Source organism: Scleropages formosus, chromosome 12 (assembly GCF_900964775.1).
Source record: "Scleropages formosus chromosome 12, fSclFor1.1, whole genome shotgun sequence".
Taxonomy (NCBI): Eukaryota; Metazoa; Chordata; class Actinopteri; order Osteoglossiformes; family Osteoglossidae; genus Scleropages; species Scleropages formosus.
The window spans coordinates 5395515-5423443 of NC_041817.1; the positions used below are offsets into that span (position 1 = coordinate 5395515).

The following is a 27929-nucleotide window of genomic DNA, read 5'->3' on the forward strand; positions in this document are numbered from 1 at the left end:
AAGCCTTTGTCTCAGGGGGGATGTGAAGGTCACTGGGGTCAGAGAACCTGCCTTGCAAAAGGAGCAGGTTTTTCATCAAGGTGGGAGAGAGCTGAAAAGCACAAGACAGCCCACTGTGTTCACCCATTTACACATTTAAGTCTTTTACATGGTTTAAGACAGTGTTGCAGTCCACTTTACAAGTCACCTGAAGGTTTCATTCAACTTATTCATGGAGAAAAGAGTATTCAAGCTACTGGAGCGAGACACCAGTCTGAACGCTTCTGGAAGAAAACTCCTCTGGCACCACTATCAGTACAATGACACTGTGTGTTGAAGCAGGATCTGAGCGGTGTTCCTTGATGTTCTTCGAAAGCTCTCCAGACACAGTGCTGGGTTTTCTGATCACTTATCTGACCATGAGAACCAACTCACCTTTAATTCACAAAGTCTTCTTTTGATGGGATGAGAATGCTGGGAACTTGCTAGCCTCAACTGGCCCCAGCTGCCAGAGCATCTCAGGTGTCACTCCTGCTCCCTGGTCTGAAGCATCCAAAGAAACACTTCAGCCTAACAGGCTCATGAATCTTCCCATTCATGCAGAGATAGATGCTCATGTGTCTTTGATTACATGGTGTACCTCTCTTCAGGATAATTAAAGTTATCATTCATTTATTTGTTCATATTATGTTTTATTTCAGTCTAACAGTCTGAGCTGTATACTGCAGCCTAACAGTCTCATGGCCATTTCCAATCAGACAAAATCTAATATGGATTTATATTTATATGAGGCAATCTCCCATGGGACAAAGTTTTCATTCATTCATCCATTCATTTGTGCATACTATGCTTTACACCATTGTGCATTCTTTACTGTATTTTACTCCTAGCACTGCATTCAAAGCATCAGTTTTCAGTTTTGGAAAAAAAAAAATAGAGTCAAATCCGATATCAAGGTTACCATCAGTAAGGTGCAGATAAACAATGCTAGCCCTCAAACGTTATGAGGGCACTCAGAAATATTATGCAAGTTCTTCTATACATGTCTGGAGTTAGAATTTTAGGTGGGGACATTAAACATTTTACATTTCTTATGTGTCATTTGCCTACTGTGTAAAGACTAAGGAAATAAGCAGATGTAGTGATACACTAACAAACTGCCAAAATTATATTTCAGAGCAACACATTTGATTTTAATTTGTACTGTTAAAAGAACTTTGTAATTTCTAATATGCAGACACTGACTTGGTTTAAAATGAAAAATTCAAACAAACATTCAGGAATTAAAGACATACAAGACTTACAACTGCATAATTTTGGAATGTATTACTATAGGTAATGATCATAAGTTTCCTGTTTTTTTGAATATGACAAACATATCACATTTAAAATCAAAGAAAGAAATAACATGGGCAAAATACACACACACACACTGTCTGAAACCACTTGTTCAAAGTGGGGTAGCAGCAAACCGGAGCCTAACCCAGCAACACAGGGTATAAGGGACACACCCAGGATGGGACGCCAGTCCGTAGCAGGGCACCCCAAGCAGGACTTGAACCCCAGACCCACCGGAGAGCAGGACCCAGTCAAACCTGCCACGCCACCATGCCCCCTACCAAAGTACTAAGTACTATGTAATTTAAGAAGACAGACAATCAAATTAATCAAATTGCAGCTGAGCACAAATCACCTTAAATGTCAGAAAATTAAAATGAACAAACTACTCTCAAAGTAAGTTAAATTAGAACCCACATTAGGAAATAAACAAACCAGGCAGACAAACATAATGCAAGTCAGAGAATTAACTGACAAATGCTGTTGAGTATGAGTTAATGCACCTTCCAGGGAAGAGCTAATGCACCTTCTAGAACAAAATCTAATACACCCTCTTGAAAACACCCAAAGACCACCAATAAATAAAGCCATTCTCATTTCCTTACTCTACATAAAACAGACAATTTCTGGTAACTCCAAATAGCAGCTGAATTACACAAAGCGAAGGGAAAATAAAAAATTGAACCAGTAAAAATATAAAGGTGACATTCAGATGCTTAAATCCATCTACCAGAGCATTAGCTCCAAACATCCAGACACCTCAGATTAAACTGATGGTGGTTGCAAGATATGAGCAAATCATCTACACCAGATGGAATACTGTCAGTGGAAAACACGCTGTCTTTGTTGCTGAGTACCCTGAACACAGGAGTATCAAAACAGAAATGCATGGCAAGGAACAGATGACAATAATCAGGGGAAATACCCGGATGACCAATATCTCAGAGACATGTACTTGAACTGCCAGATAATGTATGTATGCCTCTATATCTTCATTCTCACATAAAATGTGCAGCAAACTTGCTGTAAAGGTCAAATTAGTGTCATACAAGCCAAAATCTGGCATGACCTTTCAAAAAGAAAGTGTTTCAATTATCTACTTCAATAACTATCAGAAGTACATGTGTTCAAATGACAAGGTATGCTAGCTGAGCCAATGAGGTCATTCTAGTTATATGCAAAAAAAAAAACACTCAAACACAGCATATATACACGCACACACACGTATACATATCTTCCCCCATCATTACTGCGACTTTACGCTAACTCTTGTGGGGAAAAAACTGATACTAAGCGTAGGCCATCAGCATAAACACTGATCCCAAATTTTTTAGTGTTTTTTTTTTTTAAATTTCAGAAATAGAGTATTGTGTGTTCTAATGTTTCTAATCTGAATTATGGAATGTTGTGATTTGCAGTGCAATGTGGTACCCATGGGGAAAAAAATAGTTTACATGGAAAAATGTGTGAAGGTTCAAAACAACCTTTTTTAAAGAAAGTGCCTTATATTAACTACATATTTTGGCTGGTCACTTGTCAGCTGTGAAACTGTTGTGTCTCAGCACAGTGCAGAAAATAAATAAAGAACTAAACTAATGAGAGGAAGCCAGCATATAGCCAGCTGGAAACCAGCAGCCCGGAAACAAGTGCACTGACCGCCCAGTGCCATGTATTGATGGGGCCATTCTCTAATTCCATGCCAGTGATGTATCAGGCTCATTTTTCACACCCCATTAAACAGTGGTGCTCTGGGAGACACAATACAGCACACACCCCAACAGACAAAGAGGTAGGACCTGCGTTGCGATTAATCAGCCAGCAGACCAAAAAACCCAATAGAGTGAGGCAGGTAGGCACCCACGCTAATCCGGTTCATCAACAGGGTGGGCATATGAGGACCACGGGACCTGCCTGGGAAGGACAAGGAGGATGGCAGGACAACGTGAACATCTATAGTCACAACCGCCAGAACATCCATCCATCCATCCATCTTCCTCCGCTTATCCGGGACCGGGTCGCGGGGGCAGCAGTCCGAGCAGAGCCCCCCAGACTTCCCTCTCCCCGCACACCTCCTCCAGCTCCTCTAGGGGAACTCCAAGGTGTTCCCAGGCCAGCTGGGAGACGTAGTCTCTCCAACGTGTCCTGGGTCTGCCCCGAGGCCTCCTCCCAGTGGGACATGCCCGGAACACCTCACCAGGGAGGCGTCCGGGAGGCATCCGGAACAGATACCCGAGCCACCTCAGCTGGCTCCTCTCGATGCGGAGGAGCAGCGGCTCTACTCCGAGCTCATCCCCGGTGACTGAGCTCCTCACCCTATCCCTAAGGGTGCGCCCAGCCACTCTGTGGAGGAAACTCATTTCTGCCGCTTGAATCCATGATCTCATTCTTTCGGTCATGATCCAGAGTTCATGACCATAAGTGAGGGTAGGAACGTAGATCAACCGGTAAATTGAGAGCTTCGCCTTACGACTCAGCTCCTTCTTCACCACAACAGACCGGTACAATAACCGTATTACTGCGGACGCCGCACCGATCCATCTGTCAACCTGCCGCTCCATTTTTCCCTCACTCGTGAACAAGACCCCGAGATACTTCAACTCCTCCACTTGAGGGAGCAACTCCCCCCTAACCCGGAGGGGGCAATCCACCTTTTTCCGACTGAGAACCATGGCCTCGGATTTGGAGGTGCTGATTCCCATCCCTGCCGCTTCGCACTCGGCTGCAAACCTCTCCAGTGCATGCTGTAAGTCTTGATTCGATGAAGCCAACAGCACCACATCGTCCGCAAGAAGCAGAGACGAGATCCTGCGGCCACCAAACGAGACACTCTCCGTTCCCTGGCTGCGCCTAGAAATTCTGTCCATGAAGATAATGAACAGAATCGGTGACAAAGGGCAGCCCTGGCGGAGTCCAACATGCACCCGGAACAGGTCTGACTTACTGCCGGCAATGCGAACCAAGCTCCTGCTCCAGTCAAACAGGGAACAAACAGCCCATAGCAGCGAGCCCTGAACCCCATAATCCCGAATTACCTCCCACAGGATGCCATGAGGGACACGGTCAAATGCCTTCTCCAGGTCCACAAAACACATATGGACTGGAGAGCAGAGGCGTGTCAGCCAAGACAGCCCCACAACATCCACAGACTTGAGAAACTCGGGGCGGATCTCATCCACCCCTGGAGCCTTGCCACCGAGGAGTTTTTTGACTACCTCAGCAACTTCAGCCAGGGTAATGGACGAGTCCCCCTCCGAGTCCCCAGCTTCAGCTTCCTCTACGGAAGGCGTGCCGGAGGGATTGAGGAGATCCTCAAAGTACTCCTTCCACCACCCGAGGACATCCTCAGTTGAAGTCAGCAGCGCACCACTTCCACTGTAAACAGTGTTGGCGGAACACTGCTTCCCCCTTCTGAGTCGCCAGACGGTTTGCCAGAATCTCTTTGAGGCCGACTGGAAGTCTTCCTCCATGGCCTCACCAAACTCCTTCCAGACCCGAGTTTTTGCCGCGGCGACTGCCAGAGCCGCGTTCTGTCTGGCCCGCCGGTACCCGTCAGCTGTTTTAGGAGTCCCATGAGCCAGCCAGGCCCAATAGAACTCCTTCTTCAGCTTGACGGCATCCCTTACCTCCGGTGTCCACCACCGTGTTCGGGGATTGCCGCCGCGACAGGTGCCGGAGACTTTGTGGCCGCAGCTCCGAACCGCCGCCCCGACAATGGAGGCGTGGAACATAGTCCATTTGGACTCAATGTCCCCAGTCTCCCTTGGGACCTGGTTGAAGCTCTGTCGGAGGTGGGAGTTGAAGACCTCTCTGACAGGGGCTTCTGCCAAACGTTCCCAACAGACCCTCACTATGCGTTTGGGCCTGCCAGGTCTGTCCAGCCTTCTCCCCCGCCATCGAATCCAACTCACCAACAGGTGGTGATCAGTTGACAGCTCAGCCCCTCTCTTCACCCGAGTGTCCAAGACATATGGCCGAAGATCACAAGAAACGACTACAAAGTCGATCATCGACCTCCGACCTAGGGTGTCCTGGTGCCAAGTGCACTGATGGACATTCTTATGCATGAACATGGTGTTTGTTATGGACACACCGTGACTAGCACAGAAATCCAATAACAACTCACCACTCGGGTTCAGATCAGGGAGGCCGTTCCTCCCAATCACGCCCCTCCAGGTGTCCCTGTCGCTGCCCACGTGGGCGTTAAAGTCCCCCAGTAGAACGACAGAGTCCCCAGTGGGAGCGCTTTCCAGCACGCCCCCCAGGGACTCTAAAAAGGCCGGGAACTCTGCACTGCCGCTAGGCGCATAAGCACAAACGACAGTGAGAGACCGTTCCCTGACCCGAAGGCACAGGGACACGACCCTCTCGTTCACCGGAGTAGACTCCAACACATGGCAGCTGAACTGGGGGGGCTATTAACAAGCCCACACCAGCCCACCATCTCTCACCCTGGGCAACGCCAGAATAGTGGAGAGTCCACCCTGGTCGAGAAGAGTGGTTCCAGAACCCAAGCTGTGAGTGGAAGTGAGCCCGACTATATCTAGACGGTATCTCTCAACCTCCTGCACTAGCTCAGGCTCCTTCCCCGCCAGTGAAGTGACATTCCAAGTCCCAAAAGCCAGAGTTGGCGCCCGAGGTTTGGGTCAGCCAGGCACTCGGCCCCGACCACCGCCCAAATCACAACGCGCCGGCCCCTTACAGCCTCTCCAGCAGGTGGTGAGCCCACCGAAGAGTGGCTCCACGTCTTGGCTTCGGCCTGAGCCCGGCCAGGCCCCGTGGGCATAGACCTGGCCACCAGGCACTCACATGCGAGCCCCTCCCCCAGGCCTGGCTCCAGAGTGGGGCCCCGGTGACCCCATACTGGGCGGGGTGAACGAGAGCCTTGATTTAATAGTCATAAGGGGGTTTTGAACCACGCTTTGTCTCGTCTGTCACCCAGGACCTGTTTGCCATGGGAGACCCTACCAGGGGCATATAGCCCCAGGCAACATAGCTCCTGAGGTCATTCAGGCACTCAAACCCCTCCACCACGTTAAGGTGGCGGTTCGCGGAGGGGACCGCCAGAACAGTTGTGGCTAAATACAAAAATGACGCAAGCCTACAGCAGAGTTGGGCACAGAGCAGATTGGTGGAGAGTCTGCCAGGGCTGACATGATGATGAGTGAGAGGCCTCAGAAAGGGGAGTCAGAGTGGCCCTGCTGTCCCCTTCAAAACAAAGCTCTGACAACAGGCACCCTACCAAGCTGGAGGCACCATGGACTGGTGATATACCCCTAGGACAAAAAAAGATGAGATGTTTGGGTCAGACCGCCAAGTACAGCCCAGGAACTGGTCTCAGTGTCTGAGGTTTTGGAGCCACAGAGAGAAAAAAACAGATAAACATACGGAAATAATGGCGCCAACTAAAAAGAACTGAGGGAAATGAACACATGGACTGTGTATCTCCAGCAGTCCCACAGTGTAGTCTATCAAGGTCGTCATGCACGCTTAAGAGCTATAGAAGGAGCAACAACAAATCTTTACCAAGTAGGTTTAAAAAATAAAAGTTATACAGAGGGTTAATGAGAAGATGCCAGTGTATTGGCAGGGTGTACTGTTATTACCTGTATATGACTTGGACCCTGTGCTGTTTAGAAAATACAAATAAATAAATGGATAAATAAATAATCAGTTATGAATAGTGTTAATGAGAATATAGCAGTGGTGGTGCATCAAAAACAAGTCAGAAAACTTTTATGTGATTTTTCTGTCTGCAGCAGGGCCCCTCATTTACAGTCTTAGTGGGCACATTGAATTGATATTTCTGTGAACCGTTAACAGCAGCACCACCCGATTTAAATAACAGTCTCAACTCTCAAGCCAAGACAGATACGTAAGTAGTTCAACATATTAGTGCTGAGGATGGCCACAGCACCTACGGACACGTGCCCACATCTTAGGAACGAGATTTCATTTTAAAAAATGAAAAAATTATTTAAAAAAAAAAGACTGAATTGATAACATTTATATGGCCACTACTTGATTTCCAGGAGAAATGGAACATGTGTGGCATTGCATTAAAAACAAACTGTTAGAAGTGGGACACATTTAGCAATGGGGCATGATGGGCCCAGCATGGGACCAGATGGACAATGACGACGACACCAACAGCAACAATGACAACAACAACAAAAACAACAACAGATATACACTATACAGCTCAGTGACAATGGATGGCCTAAATTCGCTGTAGATAAGAAATCAGCTTTATCTGGTGGTGTCGGGTAGCCTCATGTCGCTCTCCTTAGGGGGTGAGGCTGACCCTGTAACTCAGACAAGCGCCCCGTGATCCGATGCCGATGTGAAAAGGGCACTTGTGCAAAGTAGGTCACTTGTAGCGCTAATTGCTGGTGGAGGAGGTCGGGGATGATGCTTGCCTGCACTCTCATTAGTTTTGCATACAGAGCTGCTCACACAGAGGCTCTGGAAAACCACCTCCAAAGAGAGGATGTTTTTGTGACATGAAAAGGTGGAGGGCAGACATTACAGAGGAAGGGACATGGATGAGCTATGGTAGGTGGCGTGGGTGGCATTTATGACACTGTAATAACCTGTTCAGCAGATTAATAATTTTTATATTCTTACATTTTACATGTTCAAATGCCACAAATTTCTTTTTTCACTTGTTTCTCCAACAGTCTTTTAAATTACATTTTTGTTTTAAAAATCTATGTATGAAAGTGCAGACACTGTGCCGTTGTCATTTTTAATCTGGTTTTCCAAAATTTTGATGAGGCAAACATACAACATTTTCTTCATATCCACTAATTTTTTTTTTTGTTTTCCCTGTTCCTCATAAGACCTTTTTCAATTCAAAAACTAAGGGATCCAAACATTCTTCCAAACCACAGCTGGGTATTTGGCACTGAATTTTTGCTCCACAAGCCCTCCTACATTGACTATCGTCTTAATTTTACAAAAGGACATGTGTTTTCATCAGCTTTGTAACTGTCTGTTCTCACTAATCAAAATGTGGTTAATATGTGCATGAATACCATATTGTCAACTTACAAACAGAGTTGGGCTCATAAATCTGTTCATAACTCAATTTGTTTACATTTATTCATTTAGCTAATGCTTTTCTCCAAAGCAACTTACAGCGTTACAATTATTAATTTACTGGAGCAATTTAGGGTAAGCCTCTTGCTCAAGGGTACTACAGCCAGAGGTAGAGATCAAACCTGCAACCCTGGGATCCAAAGGCAACAGCTCTAACCTCTACACTACCAGTTGTCCCTATATACCCAACCACTGTCACAATCAGTAAAATTAATAATATAGATGCTGTTTGATATATTCAGAAGTTCTGCAAAAACATCAGAAAAAGACAGAATGAATTAAAAATTTGCTGTAAAACTTTAGTTTCTTCGATTTTCATTAGCTGCTGGTTCTCTGCAGAGACTGTTCCAGAGCTCATCCTGGAAACACAGGGTGTGAGGAAGGCAGCACTAAGGATGCCAATCCATCACAGGACTTTTATTAACTTGAAACAAAATGTGCAAAAATTTGTCAACAACATTCAGAAACAGTAGATACAAGCTGTAAACACTGTTGTTGTGAGCTGAATTAAGCAGGTCTCACATTCCTACTCTGCGCCTTCAACTATCAATAAATGACCCGATGCTAAAATGCAGGTCATGTTTGCTCCGCAACAAAAAATTATGAAAGCAGACAAGGGAGGATAATACAACTAAAACTGAATAAGTAAACTGAAAAAAATATTTGTACCTATTCATAACTTGAAGATTCATAAAACAAGGACCCACTATATTCCACGGTTGCCAACGTGCCTTATCCTTAATGACTTATTTCCATGTCTGTCTACACTAGCACAATAAAATTCATAGGTTCTGTTCAGTTCTTCAGTTGTTCTACCGTTCAGGACCACACCAGCATTAGCAGGAACATCTCTGCATAGTTTCCCATGGTATTTCAGAAAGTTTTGGAACACAACCAACTTAATCAAATATGACAGTGGAGGAATCCTGAAGTGGCAAGTAATCTTGTGGGTGTTGCTTTCACCAAATAGAATTTTGAGGGTTTCTTGAGGTAAGTTTGTTCTGGGATAGTGCGCAGAGGGTGTGACCCATCACAAGCCAGGAAGCTAGAAAACATGCACAGAGATGTATAACAACTTCCCGAGGGGGACACTTTGGTTTGGTTTTGCAACACGTATGCGAGCAGTGACGCATGAATGCCCACATGCACACACAATCACACGTGCACAAGCACAGGCAAGTACCACTTTATGATGGTGAAGCAAATTTGCACAGTAGTTACAGCTGCTACCTTCCACAAAAAGGACACAAGATTGCATCCCACCTTCTGCTATAGTATCATTGGTCAAGGTACTTACCTTGAATTGATACACTAAAAACAACCAAGCTGTATATCAGTGTAAGTACTGGAGCAGCAGGTAGTGTAGCAGGTAGAACTGAAGTCTTGCACTGCAAGTACCCAGGTTCAAATCCCACTTCACTCTACCTCACCCTTGAGCAGGGTACTTTCACTAAAATTGATACCATAAAAATTAACCACCTGTAAAAATGAGTAACACACTAAGTTTCTTTGGAAAAAGCTCTGGCTAAATGAATAAATGTAAATGAAGCACTTGAAGAGAGTGCTTAAACTGTAGAGAGATTAAAAACAGAAATGGGACTGTTATAAACATCCTCTTCTGGAACAGCAGTGGGATGTCTGGGAGAAGCTCTATAAAAGTTGCATGATTCTCATAAGGCAAGCTAGTAACACCTCCAGGTATCCAGCCCTAAATGAACATGGAAGGTGGATGGGTGGAGCACTCACTCTGGCAGGTGGGGATGTCACAGTACTTCCAGTAGGTTCCATCTTCATGGTCTGCGATATAGCACCAGGGTCGTACGTCACCATCCGGGTTCCTGCGGAGAAGGGAAGACAAGAAGAGGTCAAGGGAAGTTGGCTAAAGCACTACCCATCAGGATTACAGCAGCAACAGAGACTCTCTCTGACCTGAGAAAACCCAACTGGCCCTGCCAAACTCAAGAAGGTGCTGGGAGACCCTCTGAATGAAACTGGGATGGGAGAGCTGTTATTATCCCTCAGATTAGACCCTGCTTCTGCTGTATTTTAATTAATGTGATACTTCTGTGCTGGATGAGCCCCAGCAGCCATTTGCATTAGACTGTAGATGCTAGTTGAGGCAGGTAAAAAGTTCCATGAAAAAGAGTGCCCTTTTGACCGCTCAGAAGTCTCTTATCAGAGCCCCATGGAATTCATTACACCACTGCTAGCACAATAATATAATGTAGCATCCTGAAAGCCCCTTCAGCCCTTGTGCTCAAATTTCCCCTTTTGTGGTGAAGAATTTGAAGGGTGTTTCCATGCCTATTCTTCTCCTTTCAAATAACGCTTTCCGGATTCTGTCTGTCTTGCTTTGAGCAAAAAATCCAGAGATCCGGTTATCTTTTTATGAGGGTTTTTTTTTTTTTTTTTTTTTTTGTGTGTGTGTGTGTGTGTGTGTGTGTGTGTGTGTGTGTGTGTGTGTGCGTGCTATGAATGAGTCCAAGAATGAACTGTTTGCTCTTTGCTGCCCCCAAATCTTTTTTTCTTTCTAATTTAATTCTGTGCTCTACTTTGAATTTAGGAATATACCAGAAAAGCTTTATAAAACATCCAGTCTAAACAAACACAATGTCTGAAAATGGGTGGTGTTACAAGTGGTTACTCCAAAAGTTCAAACTGTACCAAGACAAAGATTCATCTAGTTTTTTTTTTAAACTACAAAGATTTTCCAAAGACTAAACTTAGTCTAAATCTTCATATAGCATAAAAGACTTTGAATATGACATGGCTCCACAGCAGGTAGCATGGGCGCCTGGGCTGTGTGATTGAACATAGGTTCGATTCCCACTCAATCAGTATGGAGTTTCCATGTCTGTCAAGTGCTGCGGCTTCCTGCCAGAATCTTAAGGTATGTGTTTCAGATGAATTGGTGATGATTGAAAAATAAATAAAATAATTTCCCACAGTGTGGCACATTCCTTTGTTGTGTTGATAGGTAAATACTTGTAAGTACCTTAGTGCGGTGCATCCAGCACAGTAAGTTGCCTTGGATGATGACAGCTGCTGTATATAATAATAATAATAATAATAATAATAATAATAATAATAACAGTACATTAATCAACATTAGATTTGCCCAAAATTTACTAGGAACATATGTGAAGCACCTGTGCGTTGGTGGACAGTGTGCGCTCACACACACCCACAAACACACACACACCGGGTCCAGAAGCACCACAGTTACACTGAAATGGACTTGCCAGAGGGTGGTCATCTTGAGCCCCTACATTCACCATTCCCTTCATTTCAGCAATAATCATCCCCAGGAAAGAAAAAAGAAATCAGGAACCTGTAATAGAGCAAAGTCTTTGATCACGAAAGGGTCCAGTTTGGCCCACAGCCCATGAATGGTGGGTTCAGTCAAAAAATGTGGGGGTGGGGTGGAGGGGTTCTGCTTTCATGTGCTACTGTAACTCGCAGAATGCCGTTCAGAGGCAAAGTGAAAAGTCATGCTCAGATGAAAGGAGACCCTGTTTCTGCTGTCAGGTATAAGACAATGGTTCAACACAGGGGGTGACATGTGCAGGTCCAGATTAGTGCCATGGGGAAAGAAAAGTTTTTTTGTTTTTAATGTGTTATAAAGAGCAGAGGCAGGGGGAACAGAGATTTGACAGAGCAGTCCTTTGCTGGGCCCTCATTTTTAAGATCTCCAGGTTGGCACTGCATGTCCCTATATATTCTCCCTCAATGGGTTTGAGGATCTTGCAGATTTTTTTCATATTGCACATCTGACTGGCTGCTGGCTATGTCTTTTGCCAGTGAAGCAGTGACCTCCACGTGAGCTCACAGCTCCAAATAGAGAAAAACAGCTGTCTACAGCTGGCCTGCTTTCAGAAACGCTTCAGTAATCCATTCTAAGTATGTGCTAATCATAAAAATTCATTATTAGCTAGATTCTGGCAAAAAGAAGGCTGTATAATCCCAGATTTTAAACAATGAAATGCAAAACACTTGAACAAAAAAGGGAAATAATGTCCTGCTTTCCAAACACTTTCAAAAGACTTCTGATGTTACAGCCAGTACCTCCGAAGTAGCTGCTGTATCTGAGCAGTTCTTTCAGGACCAGAAATGACAGGTGTCCGGCGATTACAACTCGGAGCCCCCAAAATACATCCAAATAAAGTGGCATGACGGACATGGTGTTTTAGCCAACAGTTAAAAATTGGCATGGGCTGCTTTTGTGTCCGAATATTGGTAAGCTTTCCACTTTGTCATGATATAAAGGACAAACATGTTGAGGTGTGTGAATACCTTTCTGCATGCTTGCAAAAAATAAATTATCAGAGGGGGATACTGAGTGGTGTGCTCAAAGTGCTCAGAGAAACATATACTTCAAAACACAAAAAACATCATCAAAAATATAATAGAAAAGTGAAAGTGGGGGCACCAAGAGTAAAGGTACACAGCTGATACATCAAATAAAAGAAAAGATTGCTCAGAACCTGGATATGAGTCCCAAACTTTTATTTTCATCATTTTACTGCAGCAAAACACCCATCTGCTTATAAGACTAAAAAGTATGACAGTAAAGATTTCCACAGCAAACTTAAAATGCTTGGAAGGTACATATTTGTATGACCAACTGCACTTGTTCAGTGCATTTCAAGTGTACTAAATAAAGTATAATGCACATCAGTACAGCGCAAAGGCCCATTCTTTTTTCAAAGAGCTTCATTACTTTTCAGGACTAAGGTGACTTTGCCACATCTTCAATGTTTTCAGATGAGCATTTTATGGTGCAGCAATAAAGATGAATTATGATGGCTGTGAGGTCTCCCTGAGCATTGCAGGTCCTTCTTTTCAAGTGTGGTAGCCAAAAAAACCTCAACAACAGGATAGGGAAAAGTTTACAAGCCTCTACCAGCCCCTTTACATAACAACCCCCTGCACTTCAGATATTATCTCTGCTGTAAAAAGTTTGTAAAAAACACAGAGACTTAGATGTAAATGCATTCATCCTGAATCCTGCTCTCACTTTGCCCCCTCAGTTGTAAAACCCCACCACGAATACAAGTGAGAAGAGCCTTCCTTCAGTTCTTCTCCCTTCTCCGAGCTTGTCAACTGGAGCAGAAAGATTTATAGGTGATCCTCAAAGACAATGGCTCTGTCGTGGTTTCAGTTTGACAGTTAAGCATGTTTAAGGCACCTACAAGCACCAGGAGCAAGACAACTGTGAGTAGCTCAAAACAAACCATGGTTTTGGAAAGAGCTACGCTACAGTAAGTTTCACCAACCACGTGGGACAGACTACAGTATCATGGTTAAGAAGCTGGGCTAGAAATAAAAGTTTGAGTCCAAGGGTGCCACTTGCTATTACATCCCTGAGTGTGGGACTATCACCTGAATGATTCAAAGACATCCATTTATACATTTACATTTATTCATTAAGCAGACGCTTTTCTCCAAAGCGATGTACGTCTCATAGAAAATACAATCTGTGTATTACATCCATGGCTATAAAGGTGTAACAGGCACACCTGAAAATTCAATTTGATAAAGTATCCTCTGCAGCAGGACCCACATTTGAGTCCCATCTCCTGCTGTAATACCATTGATCAAGGTAGGGTAGGTAGGCTATGTAGTGCAAGGTAAGTGCCATCAAGCCGAAATACATTGACAGTGACTACTCACATGGCTTTCATGGTAAAAGAGCTCATAAAAGTAGTTTACCATTGTGTTCTGCACGTATCTTTAGACTGCTAACACAGGGAGAAACATACGAACTTTACACAACCTGAACTGGATTTCCAACTAGATCAGAATGCACAGCTCGGGGACTGTGAAGCAACAATGTTACCGGGTTTGAATTGCTTCAATAAAAACGAGCCAATTACATAAATGCGTAAACAGTAAATAGCTTATCACTGTCAGTCAGTTTGGAGAAAAGCATCAGCTAAATGAATGAATGAATGAATGAATTAAAATAAACAAATACAAATGAAAAAATTGTAAAATGCTGGATAAGAGTGTTTGCTTATTAAGTGCAACCATATGAAATAAGATTTGACAGGCAAGAAAAGGAGGAAGAATAAGCAATCAAACCCTGGTGGGAACAATTTATGCACTGGTCGCAGACTGTAAATCAAACACACTGGTCATGTGTAAATGTGCTGTGGTGGTCTCGGCTCCTGACCCCTCCATGCGGAAGGTCAACACCATCACACTTGGCGGCGCTGAACTGCCTCCTAGCTCGACCTCATTGTCTGCTGCAGTCAGAGTGGTCTACTCTTTCCATAACATTTATTCTGCTGGGCACACACCAGAACAAAGGGCTCTTCCCCCCTTCATTTACAGCCCTGTCCCAAACCCCCCCACCAAGCTGGAAAATATCAGCCTGAAGGAACTGAGGACATAGGACAGTAGAGCATGGAGCATTTCCTGTGCAGTTATCATTACTGATGTTAACATTAACTAGCTATTGATTTGATGGAACAATTTTATCCTTTTATTCAGCTGGGTGTTTTGCTCATGAAATTAAGGTTAAGTATTTCAGGAGCACTACAGTAGGGGACCATTTGGTCCCTTAGGCAAAAAGGTACCTGCTGTTTATGGTTTTGTCACACACAGAGAAAAAAGGCACACTGGTTTGCGCAACAAGCAATGACAGTGATGATGCATACAAATTAATTTGAGAATATTTGGTGTAAATTATTAATTGATTGTTTTTGTCCTCTAGTAATGATTACATAAATGACATAAACTGAAGGCGGCAATCACTTAGGCTAACTTCACAACACAATCAATTTTATTACCAAAGCTTTTATTACTTTTATTGGATGGACAGTGGAAATTTGCTCTTTTTTTCACTGATCTGATGTCCCAACAACATAAACAATGGCTTGGGCTCCATAGACTATTTACAAGGTAATTGTTCTTGACATTCCTGGAAAGAGTGGATGGAAACCTTAGACGGACATAACTATATCTTCACTTTAAACCCCACGTATAAACGAAGACACAGTTATAAGAATGCATACACTAGCGCTCAAAAGTTTGAAATCACCCAGATATTTTAAAGTTTTTGAAAGAATTGATACTTATTTTTATTAAGGTACCATTCAACAGATTTAAAAATATAGTCATAACATCAAGGGGGGAGCAGTGGTGCAGTGGGTTGGCCCTGGTCCTGTTCTCTAGTGGGTCTGGGGTTCGAATCCTGCTTGGGGTGCCTTGTGATGGACTGGTGTCCTGTCCTGGGTGTGTCCCCTCCAGCCTTATGCCCTGAGTTGCTGGGTTAGGCTCTGGTTCCCCATGACCCCATATGGGATAAGCAGTTCAGAAAATGTGTGTGTGTGTGTGTGTGTGTGTGTGTGTGTGTGTGTGTGTGTGTGTGTGTGTGTGTGTGTGTGTGTGTCATAACACCAGTGCAAATGGCAATGTGTCCATGCAAATTCCATATCTCAGATTGTCAAGAAACAAGATTTCATACAAAGGTGTCCACTACTGTCTTGAGAGAAGAGGGTAAATGACCTATCCATTATAGAAAAAGAAGCAAGCTCACATACACACACAGAGTCTGAAACCATTTGTCCCAAGCAGGGTCGGGGCAAGCCAGAGCCTAACCCAGCAATACAGGGCATGAGGGGGAGGGGGGCCAACCCAGGACAGGGCGCCAGTCCGTCACAAGGCACCCCAAGCAGGACTTGAACCCCAGACCCACCAGAGCACAGGCCAAACCCACTGCACCACTGCACCCCCAGAAAAAGAAGCAGAAGGCACAAATGCACAACTACACAAGAGGATAAGTACATCGGAGTCTTTAGTTTCAGAAACAGATGCTCTACAGGTCCTCAGCTGGCCGTTTCCTAAAAGAGTAATGTCAAATACCAGTGTCATCTGCAACCCTGAAGACTTATACCCACCCATCCACAATACTCTTTTCCAGTCATCCACCATCCAATGTCTGCATTCTTTTTCCAATCTGAACCTTTTCTTTTTCTTTGCCATACTTGAAATATGGCTTTTTATTTTAAACTGTGCCCCTAAGACCAGCATCTCAGTCATCTTTTCTTTGCAGATGACATTATTATTTGGCATGTATTACTTAAGGAAGCAGTTAACAGAGGATCTGTAAGACATCTTGTCCTTAACTTCACTGTTAGTACTAATGAAGCTAAAACATTTTAGTTATCTATTTTGTGAGTCCATCTAAGGACTCTCAACCTGTAATATTTAGATTACATATCCAACTTTAAGTCTGCAGTGAACTTTTTTCTGTGGACCTCACAATATATATTGTGACCAAATAAATGCAAATTACATGTTACTTCAGAAATCAGTAACTGGTGTTCCCTTTTATTATTTGTATTTATTTCCATGTTATTAATGCGTGCCTGTATTCGTAAGTTTGAACTATGTTTACTTTACAGTGTGGCAACAGGACAATTTATGTTACACCTAAAAATGTTCAATCCAGATTCTGTTTCTGCTGTACACCTGTGAAATAACAATAAACAGCAACAAATTAAAAACCAGGAGACCAAGTGGAGCTGCAGTTACCTGCAGTAGTTGTGCTGCCCCAAGCCACCCTCGCCATTAGGGTACTTGAGGGTGTTGTAGGGATGCTGGAAGGTCTCATTCCAGAAGAGGCACTGCTTTCCCCCATGAAGGAAAGTCTGGTTCTGATGTCCCCGGTAGTCCTCACCATTGGCTGTGTAACACTCTGGGTGGAAAAAACAAAGACACTCCTCTTTCAACATACAGTTGAAGAAAAGCAGAGAATAACAAACCAGAATAAGAGTCAAAACAAGATTTTGAGTCACAGTTCCATTAATAGCTCCTCAAGGGGCAGTTAACCATCTTATAAACACATTTGTCAAGCAGATCAAACACAATGAGTCCCACAATGTGGTCAAGTGTCACAAAAATGAGCTCAGACTTAATTAGCCCAGAATAAATCTGAGAACACAAAGCTTTAAGTGACAATGAGTCCTAATATGTGTTCAGTTTGCTTTCGTGTTTGAAACCCACGCGTCTGTGCTGTAAGGAACGGCGAGGCAAGCTGGTATTGCTTTAATTAGTGCCTGCCAATAATTTGATTTCACAACAACTGAGGAAATGGGGGGGGGTAAATAAATAAATAAAATAAATGGTTCGCATTTTCAGCAAAACCAAAACCATATGGCAATGGCAATGCAAAGCTTTAAAAGCCCACTTCACCCGACTTCTTGACTGGAAAAGGAAAAAAAAAAAAAAGGCTTTCGCTAAGTCGAAATAGCATGGAATAATTCCGAAGCCTGTTTAGAGAGCTTTCCATCTTTCTCCATAGTGACTGTGGGAGGTTTTGTATTATTTTTTTGAAAGTGAGAAATGGAATAGCTTTGAGCCCTAACGCACTTCTGAAACTAGGCATAGTTCTTCCCTTTATTCTTGTAATGTCTGCGCTTTCTCCCACAATCAGATTACAGGTTTGATTGCCGGGTAACCGTATAACCCCGAGCAGTTTGGATGCCTCCCCTCTGAAAGATCTTGGTTAATCACAAAGAGATAGGCCTCTGGGGGGTAACTGGAAAAGGGGCGTGTGCACTGAGGGGGGAGACTTCTGTAGAGCCAATCCCGGCAAAGCTGAAGTGCATATCATGTGCAAAATTAAAAACAGCCTGCCTAGCATGGATTCCAACCTCTCATTAGAGTCCCCAGGAAAAAACCACTTCCAACTCCCAGAAACATTAGCAAGTTTTAACAGAGTTGTGGCAGATACTTTCTTCCATCTGTTACCTTTGCACATGTAAGTAACAAGCTTCACATCAGTTAGTTACTGATGTGAATGCCAAAGCTAAAAGACATTTGGATATCTGTAGGTCAAACAAGTGCAATCTTGGCCTTGAGGTCTTTTTTGGTTTTAAGATATGGATCTGCTAGGGTGTTCCCTTTATTTCAGAGATCAGTCCGTTTTGAGTTCCAGAAGCAACCTTCTTGGAAGTCTATGTCTTCAGTGATGTAGGACCTAGAAACTCTTCACAACCTTACCATCTCAGTTTTCCTGACATCCTGTCTTCATATGAAAAGAAAAACCAGGTGGAAGGTTCCTGTGTGTGTGTAATCTGTGCGTCCATGAAAAATGTCACCAGTTTTCATTCCCAATGAACCAGAATTACTCATTGGAGATTGTAATTAAAGTCATCAAGAAGCTGTTACTCTATTTTCTTTTCACAATTCAACTTCATACTAAGAACTGAACCAACAAGAAGGTGCTGAATTTTGATTATCGTGGTATTCTATTATCTTCAGAATCTTTTCTCCTAAGCAAACAAATTACACTGAAGAATTAACAGGACTGTTGAGTGCTAATGGGCCTAAAAATGCACAATATGGAAAGCAACACCACAAAGTACCGATGCAGATTTAAGGCATATCCAAAAGCGTCCAAGTTGCCATCCTCATAGGACATGGGAAAAACAATACACCCTTTTCCACTAAATGTAGTCCCTTTAATACTGCATGTATACCAGCTGTGTTGTGTTAAATATAAGGAGTAAGTAGAAAGGCAACCCAATGTACTGCAAAGAGTTTTGAAAGATTCACAGCCTGTCCATGACTCACAGATCTCTTTTAGAATTTGCAAGGTCTTCAGGATAACCTTGGTCCTTCAGTGGAGCAAGCCAGCACAGTAGTGACAAGGCCCCCTATTTCTGGCAGCTCGCTTTTAGAAAAGAGATTAAACTGGTCTGTTATTGTATTGGCCTTAAGGCTTGAAAGGTTTATATTTACACTTATGGATCTAGCAGACCGTTTTCCCCAAAGTGATGTGCAATTCACAGTAAACAAAAGTGCATTTTACAACTGGCAAAGAGCTTTAAATACAGATGTGATTGCTGAAGCAGTCAGATTGTCTAATACCACTGTTTTTGCTGGTATACGAGTGGATGCATACAGAACTAAGAGAAAATAAAGTTTGACTCTTGAGAAGATCGGGATTGAATTGGACATGAAAGAGGTGTGTTTTAGGACCCTTGCTGACTGCTGAAAGAGATTCAGCAGTTCTGAGGTAGCTTACTCCAACATACTGGAACCAATGTTGTTGACTGAAAGGGAATCCAGAATGTTCAAATATATATTACTGTGCCCTGCAAGACAAGCCAGACAGATGGGGAAGGGGCAAGGAGGGCGCAGTTGAAGTCGATGCAGACACTGCATAGTTTGGTATCTGTACGATTGAGCAGCATGCAAAAGTGTCACATGCAGTTGGAAACCGAGACCTTAATGGAGAGCAGAAAGTCACCACCACATGTAAGGTTAACTCCAAATTATGAGGTCCAAGGTACTGACAAGGAATCCAGCCTTAAGATCCAGAACAAAGAGTCACCGCAATTCCATCTTTTCTTGACACCGTGTAACCAGGAACAAGAAAATTGAAAGGATAAAAGTGGATTACTCAGCAGGATTTCATCTGCTTTGTAATTACATTTGTGTAGATGACCAGCTACTTACTTGCATATTACAGCACTGATTGCTTTTCCTATTGTGCAACAGAAGAACAAGATGGCCTGTGGTCATCAGATCGCTTACAAAAATACCAAACAAACAAAGGGTTTCAATAATGCTGGTCTGTAACCTGTGCTCTTGGAGTGCTTACAGATGTGTTTTGGAACAGATTTCCATTATGATGCAATGATCTAGTAGCCACCCTCACCATCATCCTTTCCCTTATCTTTCCCCACCCTTTGGTGTATCTCTTCAACTGTGGTCATGTTTTTTTAAATATATTTCATAAAATTGCCACGCAGAGTGTTCACTAAAACCAGTTACCTGTTGGGTAATTATGCACCCGCCAAAGGCCTACCCAGGTACATGGGCCGTAACTTTGTAGTAAATTAAAAAAGTACCTTTTCATGCTGACTGACTACAACATGGCGAATGTTTAGCTTGTTCATATTGTTTGTTTAACTTGTTTACCCTTTTGTAAACCCATGTAATCTACACTACACTAATAATATATAATAATATAGTAAAGTAATCCATACTACACTATAAACAAGTCTTCAATGATGACATCATACAAAATGGAAGACAGAGGAAGATTGATGGAAGCAATGTTTAGGTTTAAAGATATCAGTTCTAATTTCTCTTAACTTTCATAAAAGAGCTTTCGACGTAACGTGAAAAACAATGAACAAATAACAGATAGATTAAGGACATAAAATAATAAACACTAACTTCAACACTCCTCATACACACCTGTACCAAACACTTAATTTTCATTGTGTTTTGAACATCTGTGCTGCCAGCTCTTTTCAGTGTAATGGAGAAAGTTATAAAAGCATTAATCTCCGGCCAAGTTTATAAATAGCCTACAAAGCTGAGCCTGCCATGTCCCCCCACCACCTAGGCCCTCAGGTTTGCCATGAGCTGGGTGGAACTTCAGACAGGCCGTTTGGTAGCACCTATAAAACAAGGCAGTTTTGCTCTCCAAGCCAAGCCCTGATGTGCCCTGTTTTCAGCTCCCTTTAATGGAATGAAACTTAAGCTCTTTGCCTTGCCAAATGCTAGCAAACACATGATGCCAAAACTTTTGATGTCTCACCTTGAGAAAAATCAGAAGGAACAAAAGGGATGCCACAAACTGTCATGTTGCCTACAGGTATGCTCCAATGTGACTGATGCGGTCAAATTAATCAAGAAAAAACTTTTGCTTTTAAAGGAGAAAGCCGTTTGCCTTCGGAAATCACCTTTAGGGTATAATAGAGGATGAATAATATTAGCATGGGTTTATAGTGAGTTTTAGACTCTGTATTTTTTTCTTTTTTCAGATTTCAGAAGGGAAAGGAAAGACCCTGCCAGCTGAAATGTTACTTCCAGCAAACACTCTCACAAGATGTGCAAATCAGACCACGGTGCCAATGAAATCCATTGAAAGCTGGAACTCACCGAAAATCGTTTTTATTTTTTCATATGGCTTTTAAGATGGCTTGAGAAGATATTGCAGCACTGGTGTATATCAAATAGTGCTGTATAACCAAGGTTGGAACAATCACCTCGGTCCTTCCTTTTGTTTCCTTACTAGAACACAAAGAATTCAAAACCATGGAAATATTCCAGTTATCTGGCATTTAACACAACGATCCAGCTAGTCATCTTATTACAACATTTCAGCTAAACTGTACTATTAATCTGTTGTTTGAGGTTTTTAAATAGAGAAGGTTACTGGGTTAAACAAATAGAAGAAAAAAATCCAAGCACATTCAGTGCATACAAAAGAATCTCATATTAAACTCATACCGACACTAAGGTAAACAGCAGAGTACACCGGGGAGGCAAGGGCTGCGGGTGGACCTCATTTAATCATGGGACTTCAATAGCACTGCTACTTCCAAAGTATACAATTAAGGAGTGTCACATTCCACAAAAATATATTTATCAAAACTCATAAACTGTGCCATAAGTTTGGGTTTGAGTGAACTGAGGATCTGTAAACTTTATCTTTTTTTCTAAAACCATTTCCAAACAGAAAACACTTTGTTTAATATTTCCTTTAGCAATGGAAAGGGTGCCATTCATAAAATTAACAGCAAACACAGAGATAGGGCCACAGCAATGCTCGACTTCAGATTTCCAAATCCATTCCAGAGGTTCTTCGTAGCGTGCCTTCAGCTTCCTGCCGGGCCCTTATTCGAGCAAACAAACAACCGAAAGGAGTTTAAAAAAAAAGAAGAGAAAAAGCAAAGCAAATGTGTCAGCTGGAGTCAAGAGCATATGGGTTCTTAGGGCTGCATAGAGCTCAACAAAAACTGACAAACACAGGACATATGGGTTATGATATATGGCAGTGATTTTGCTGTTTCTGCTTGGCATTCAAGCATCGCATGTGGGTGTATTTATAAAGTACGATCATGTAAAACGACCCGTACAATAACTCCCACTTTGCGATCTCGATGAACAGACGCACTGACACAGTGTGCACTGATCGATGCCTGCCCACAACATTCTTGCTTAACACTTAAGAATGAAAAGGGCGCAATTTTAATCAGCCCAGCCACAGTTATGTTTTATGATGCGTCTGATGTTGGGAACCCCACACAGGGCTTCTTTGTTTCAGTGTTTAGGCCTGCGCCATTGTGCCAGCTATTTTCGCCCACTCTGCGCTGTAATTCATCAGCGGATGTTCACCCACTGACTCTGTGTCATTTCGATATTTTAATAATGGCGGTCTTGTAGTTTTCAACTGCTTTGTGAAAGGAGGCAATTTAAGGTCCTTGTCCAACAAGCCCACTTAATCTTTCAACATCCAGGATGATTACTTTATTCTGGTGAACTATATCCTGGAGTCAGACAATAACAAAGAGAATTATATACTTTCCTGCAGCTGTTGTTTGTTACTACAGATGCAGTCAAGCGACATGGAACATTAATATTCTAGGAAATTTCATGTAATTTGTGTATAAAAAATTACACACTGCAGTTTGGATCCACCCTTCAGATGGAAAGTTTCGGGAAAAGGATAATATCCACCCATATTGCTGAAGGGTGGAATATGTCTTAACAATAGGGTAAGTATAGTTGATGTCTAGCTGCTAGCTGATGTCTTTACTGATATATTCAATTTGTCCCTTGCATAAGCCTCAATTCCCACCTGCTTAAAGAGGACCACTATCCTGCCGCTGCCAAAAAACAACAAAGCATCCTGCCTCAATGACTACCGACCCGTTGCACTGACTCCAATAGTGATGAAGTGCTTCAAAAGAATCGTCATGAGGTACATCCAGACCATCACTCCGGACACTCTGGACCCTCTCCAGTTTGCATACAGATGGAACAGCTCCACAGAGGATGCCATCAGCACAACAATACACACTGCCCTCACCCACCTGGAAAACAAGGACAGCAATGTTCGAATGCTGTTTATTGACTACAGCTCAGCATTCAACATAGTGATACCTTTGAATCTCATCAACAAGCTTCACAATCTTGGTGTGCCACCCACCCTCTGCAGCTGGGTTCTGGACTTTCTAACGGGCAGACCCCAGTCCGTTAGAAACCACACATCCAGGTCAATAACCATAAACACAGGAACTCCGCAGGGCTGCGTGCTGAGCCCCATACTCTATGCACTCTTCACTCATGATTGTGTGGCCTCCCAGAACAACACCAACATCATCAAATTTGCTGATGACATGACAGTCATTGGACTGATAATGCGTAGCAATGAGTCGGCATACATGAGAGAAGTGGTTGACCTAGTAGAGTGATGCCACGACAACAATCTCTCCCTCAGTGTTAACAAAACAAAGGTGTTGATAATAGATCCACAGAGAAGGAGGGAGCAACACTCATCACTGCATATTGGTAAGACAGTGGTGCAGAGGGTGAGCAGCTTCAGATTCCTGGGTGTTCACATTACTGAAGATTTCACCTGGTCTCACAACACAACACATCTGGTCAAGAAATCACGTCAGCGTCTGCATTTCTTGAGAAGGCTGAGGAAATTTGGCATGCCAAGTCGAATTCTCAGAAGCTTCTATAAGTGTGCAATTGAGAGTGTCCTCACCAGCTCTATCACAGCGTGGTTTGGAAGCTGCACAGTACAAGATCGTAAGGCGCTACAGCGAGTGGTGAAAGCTGCTCGAACCATCACTGGAGAGCCTATACCAGGCCAGAACCATTAGGAGAGCCATTAACATCATCAAGGACAACAGTCATCCCCAGCACAGCCTTTTCACACCCTTACCATTAGGCAGACACTACAGGAGTGTTAAAGCCAGAACCTCAAGGTTGAAAAACAGTTTTTACCCACAGGCCATCAGGCTTGTGAACGACACCCATCCACTGTCTCTCCACCCATCACAGCAGATATAGTTCACCCTCTGAGCCTGACAGGTGTCAACTACCCCCACTCCTCCTACACACACATACACATCCACAATGCCAATAACATCAGAGACCACAGACCACCTCCGCATACCTTGTGTACGCAAATACACACTCCTCCTTCAACTGCGAATAGACCCAATCTACCTCTGCAGGACTTTGCACATGTATGACTTCCATGTTTACATTGCACACTGCACACTTTATATATGTATATAACCTCGTTTCTTGGATTTTTGCACTAATAATAATTTTTGTAATTTGTGACTTTGCACTAATAGCAATTTTTGTAAATTTGTGATTTACGCCTTGTGTTTTTCTTGTGTTTTTCTTTCCTTACGTCCTTATAATTTACGTCTGCTGAGAGGATTCGCAGAGTAAGAATTTCATTGTATGGTGTAACGAACTGTTTACTGTACACATGACAATAAACTCTTGAATCTTGAATCATTGTAAAGATTTTTTTTTTTAAATCCAAGCAGTCTAAGCAGCTGTTCCCTTAAGTTAAAGGGGTAATACACAGAATTCAAAGCAGAATTGAAGTCGGCCACCTCCAGAAAGAGGTACGGTGGAGTGTTCAAAGAACTTGCTGCAAACACACCTGCTTCGGATCCCCCTTTCTTTGTACACACTTACTGGCATATTGGGAATTTTAATAGTATGCGGTTTTGAGCAACTTTTTTTTTTTTGAAGGCTAGCTCAAAGAAATTGTGCATGGAAAGATTTCAACATGCAAGAAACTTCAACTCACCTGGGGACCCTATCACACAGAAAAAGCCTAAAAATGTGTCACATCAGTCACTTCCACAGGAGTTGAACTACTTAGAAAGGTACCCAGAGGACAATATATTTTATGGATACACACACACAAATTTACTTATTACTGTAGGAACTTCAGTTTTAAAAATTATTCATATAGTCTTATATTTATACAGTGCAGTCCTAAGAACATGTTTTTCTAAAGTATCCTAAATTAAATATATTCACATAGAAATACAGTCTCTCAATTGAGACAGTCACAAGCAGTGGACAAAAAAAGTGGAAATGTTAGGGTACAAGGACCATACAAAATTATAGACATGTGAGTAATGCGTGAAATATGGAAATGTTTTCTCAGAAGTCCTTCCTTACTGTTCAAAGGCATGTAATATAGTGTATAAGCAGGGTGAAGGTAGTCTGGTGTTATGAGCAAGCATGATTTCATGGGGGATTCTGAATGGGGGCACAATTGACCGTTTGGATTTGACGACTGCTTCAGAGGCTAAGGAAATGTGTCATAAGGCACTTTCCCAGAAGTGATGTCACCTCGTGAGGAACAGGGGCATTGCCACCAAAGGACAACAGTAGGTGGGTATTCATACCCAACGACTGAGTTTGTGGCGATCTGTTTGGAGTTTGAGATGAAACAAAAGAACAACAGTAAACAAACTCTGTGGGTTCTGAGCACGAGACAAAAAAAAGAAAAAAGGGAGATAAAAAAGAAAAAATCAAAAAAAGGAAACATTGGATGTAAATAGTGCACTGTAATTTAGTCTGAAAAGTCATCTAAAACTATCTTGCGAACGTATACTCCATCTTATAAAAGCTCATAGATCGCAACAGCCCTGAGTGGCTGGATACAAGTTTAAATTACCCATAATAATTTTTTTTTTAAATAGATTTTAAGGGGAGGGTATGCCTTTATCTAGAACACTTAAATTATGGAACCATCTTCCAGGTAGTATCAGGAATGCCTTTTCAGTCTCATCCTTTAAATCCAGGCTTAGGATGTGTTTTCTGTACTGCTGTAGAGTCATTTCTGGTTTATGTTTTCTGTACTCACTCACTGACATAATATCCTTGTATCTATTATATGTTGGTAGTTACTACCCACGGGTTCTTTGTCTCTTACTGGTAGCCTGCAGTGGCATGGGGGCCACCATTATTGTGCAACACTTGCTATATTTTGCTGTTGGGAGGCAGCAACTGCATAAGATGACTGACAGGACCTGCACCTGGAGCCTGGACAACAAATTTTTAGCTTCTAAGTCCATAGCTCAGTCTTGACAGGTGTACTGGTGTTTTCTGTTTTACACATATCTACACAGGTCCCTTGTTACCACAGTCAAATGCCCAGGAGGGGTAAGCAGCATTTGGTACTTGTACCCCCAGAGGTTTTTCTTTTCTTTTTTGCTGTGTATTGGAAGCTTACTCGTTTTCATGTCCTCCACAGACAGCTGGCTTACTTTGTTGTTAACTGTATGTATGTAACCTGTACCACTGTATCGTTTACAGAAATCTTGTTCAGTGCTCTGTGTCACTGCTGAGAGAAGAGTGTTCTGTAAAAATAAATTGATGATAGATATTCTCAGTGGCAGTCACCAGATCTCAATCCTACAGAGGACCTGTTGGACTAGAAAGGTTATCTATGACAACATGCTGTCAGTACTTCAAACTGCCATGATTGTGAAGACCTTCTTACTTGATAATCCTTAGTGTGACTCAATTTCATATGGTGGTACAGTGAACTGACCAGTGGCACTAACAACAAATTGAGTTCTGTGCAATTTTAATGTATGTTTTTCATTTCCTTTGTACATTACCATTACAAACACTCTTATCTGTAAAGCAGTGTAAGTCACTGTCACGGTGTTTCCCCGGGGCGGGTGCGTCGAACCCAAGCGCGGAGCAGAGGAAGCTTGTTCAAGGGGCGATCCGGAAGACATGGTCAAGGAGGCAGGCAAGGGTAACCGATGTGTGCACGTAGTCCGAAGGGAGAATCCGAGAGACGTAGTCCAAAGACAGGCAAGGAGTCGAGGCAGACCAGGGAGGTATTCACGAGGAGCGGGACGAGGAGCGGGACGAGGAGCGCGAGTGAGTAACGAGGCTGAAACAAGGTTCCGCAGCTTCCTAAGGTCTGGGCTGCCCTTTTATGTGCCCGGAGCCTGATCAGCCACCGGTGTTGCTTGTTGCCGAGTTCGTGGGCGTGACACTCACCTTGGTGAATAAGGTGTGTGGGTTGATAACACTATATATATAGTATGCATTAGAAGTCGCTTTGGAGAAAAGTGTCTGCTAAATAAATAAATGTAAATTATATACATTGAAGACTCATCTGTCCATAATACTCTTTTATAGTCATTTTTAACCTTTTCTTTTTATTTGCCCATTTAACGTATGGCTTTTTCTGCCTCTAAGGACATCATCCCAGAGAAATTGTTTCACTGCAGATGACACTAGTATTTGGCATGTACTCTTTAAGGAAACAGCCAACTGAAGACCTGTAAGGCATCTGTTTCTCAAACTAAAGACGCTGATGTACTTATCCTCTTGTGCAAGTATGCATCTGGGCCTTCTGCTTCTTTTTCTCTCCTGGTCAGATCCAGTTTGCTCTCTTCTCTCAAAAGAGTAGTGGGCACCTCTGTATGAATTTTTCAGTTTCTTGGCAATCTGATGAATGGAATAACCTTTTTTTCCTCAAAACAACAGAACACTGACATGTTTCTTGAGAAAGTTGTTTCATTTTGGCAATTTTGTAACCCAAAAATGGACTTTAGGAATGCCAGTACCTTGAAACCCAAGGAAAGACAATTTATTTGCTTTCTTAAACAAAAGAACTAGTTTCAGGTGTGCTGACACAAAGGTTACAAGGGCTTCTTTACCATCAAGACCATTATCATTAGCGTTTA

At 42.8% G+C, this 27929-nt stretch overlaps 1 protein-coding gene across 1 annotated transcript in view; it reads right to left on the reverse strand.

Moving 5' to 3' along the window:
- Window positions 1–27929, reverse strand: part of kremen1 (kringle containing transmembrane protein 1) — a 73502-nt gene that overhangs the window by 29628 nt on the left and 15945 nt on the right. The window contains exons 2-3 of the mRNA XM_018737825.2: window positions 16957–17119; window positions 10162–10253 (exon numbers count right to left, since the gene is read on the reverse strand). Of these exons, the coding sequence (XP_018593341.2) occupies window positions 10162–10253; window positions 16957–17119 (255 nt within the window). The remainder of the gene's footprint in view (window positions 1–10161; window positions 10254–16956; window positions 17120–27929) is intronic.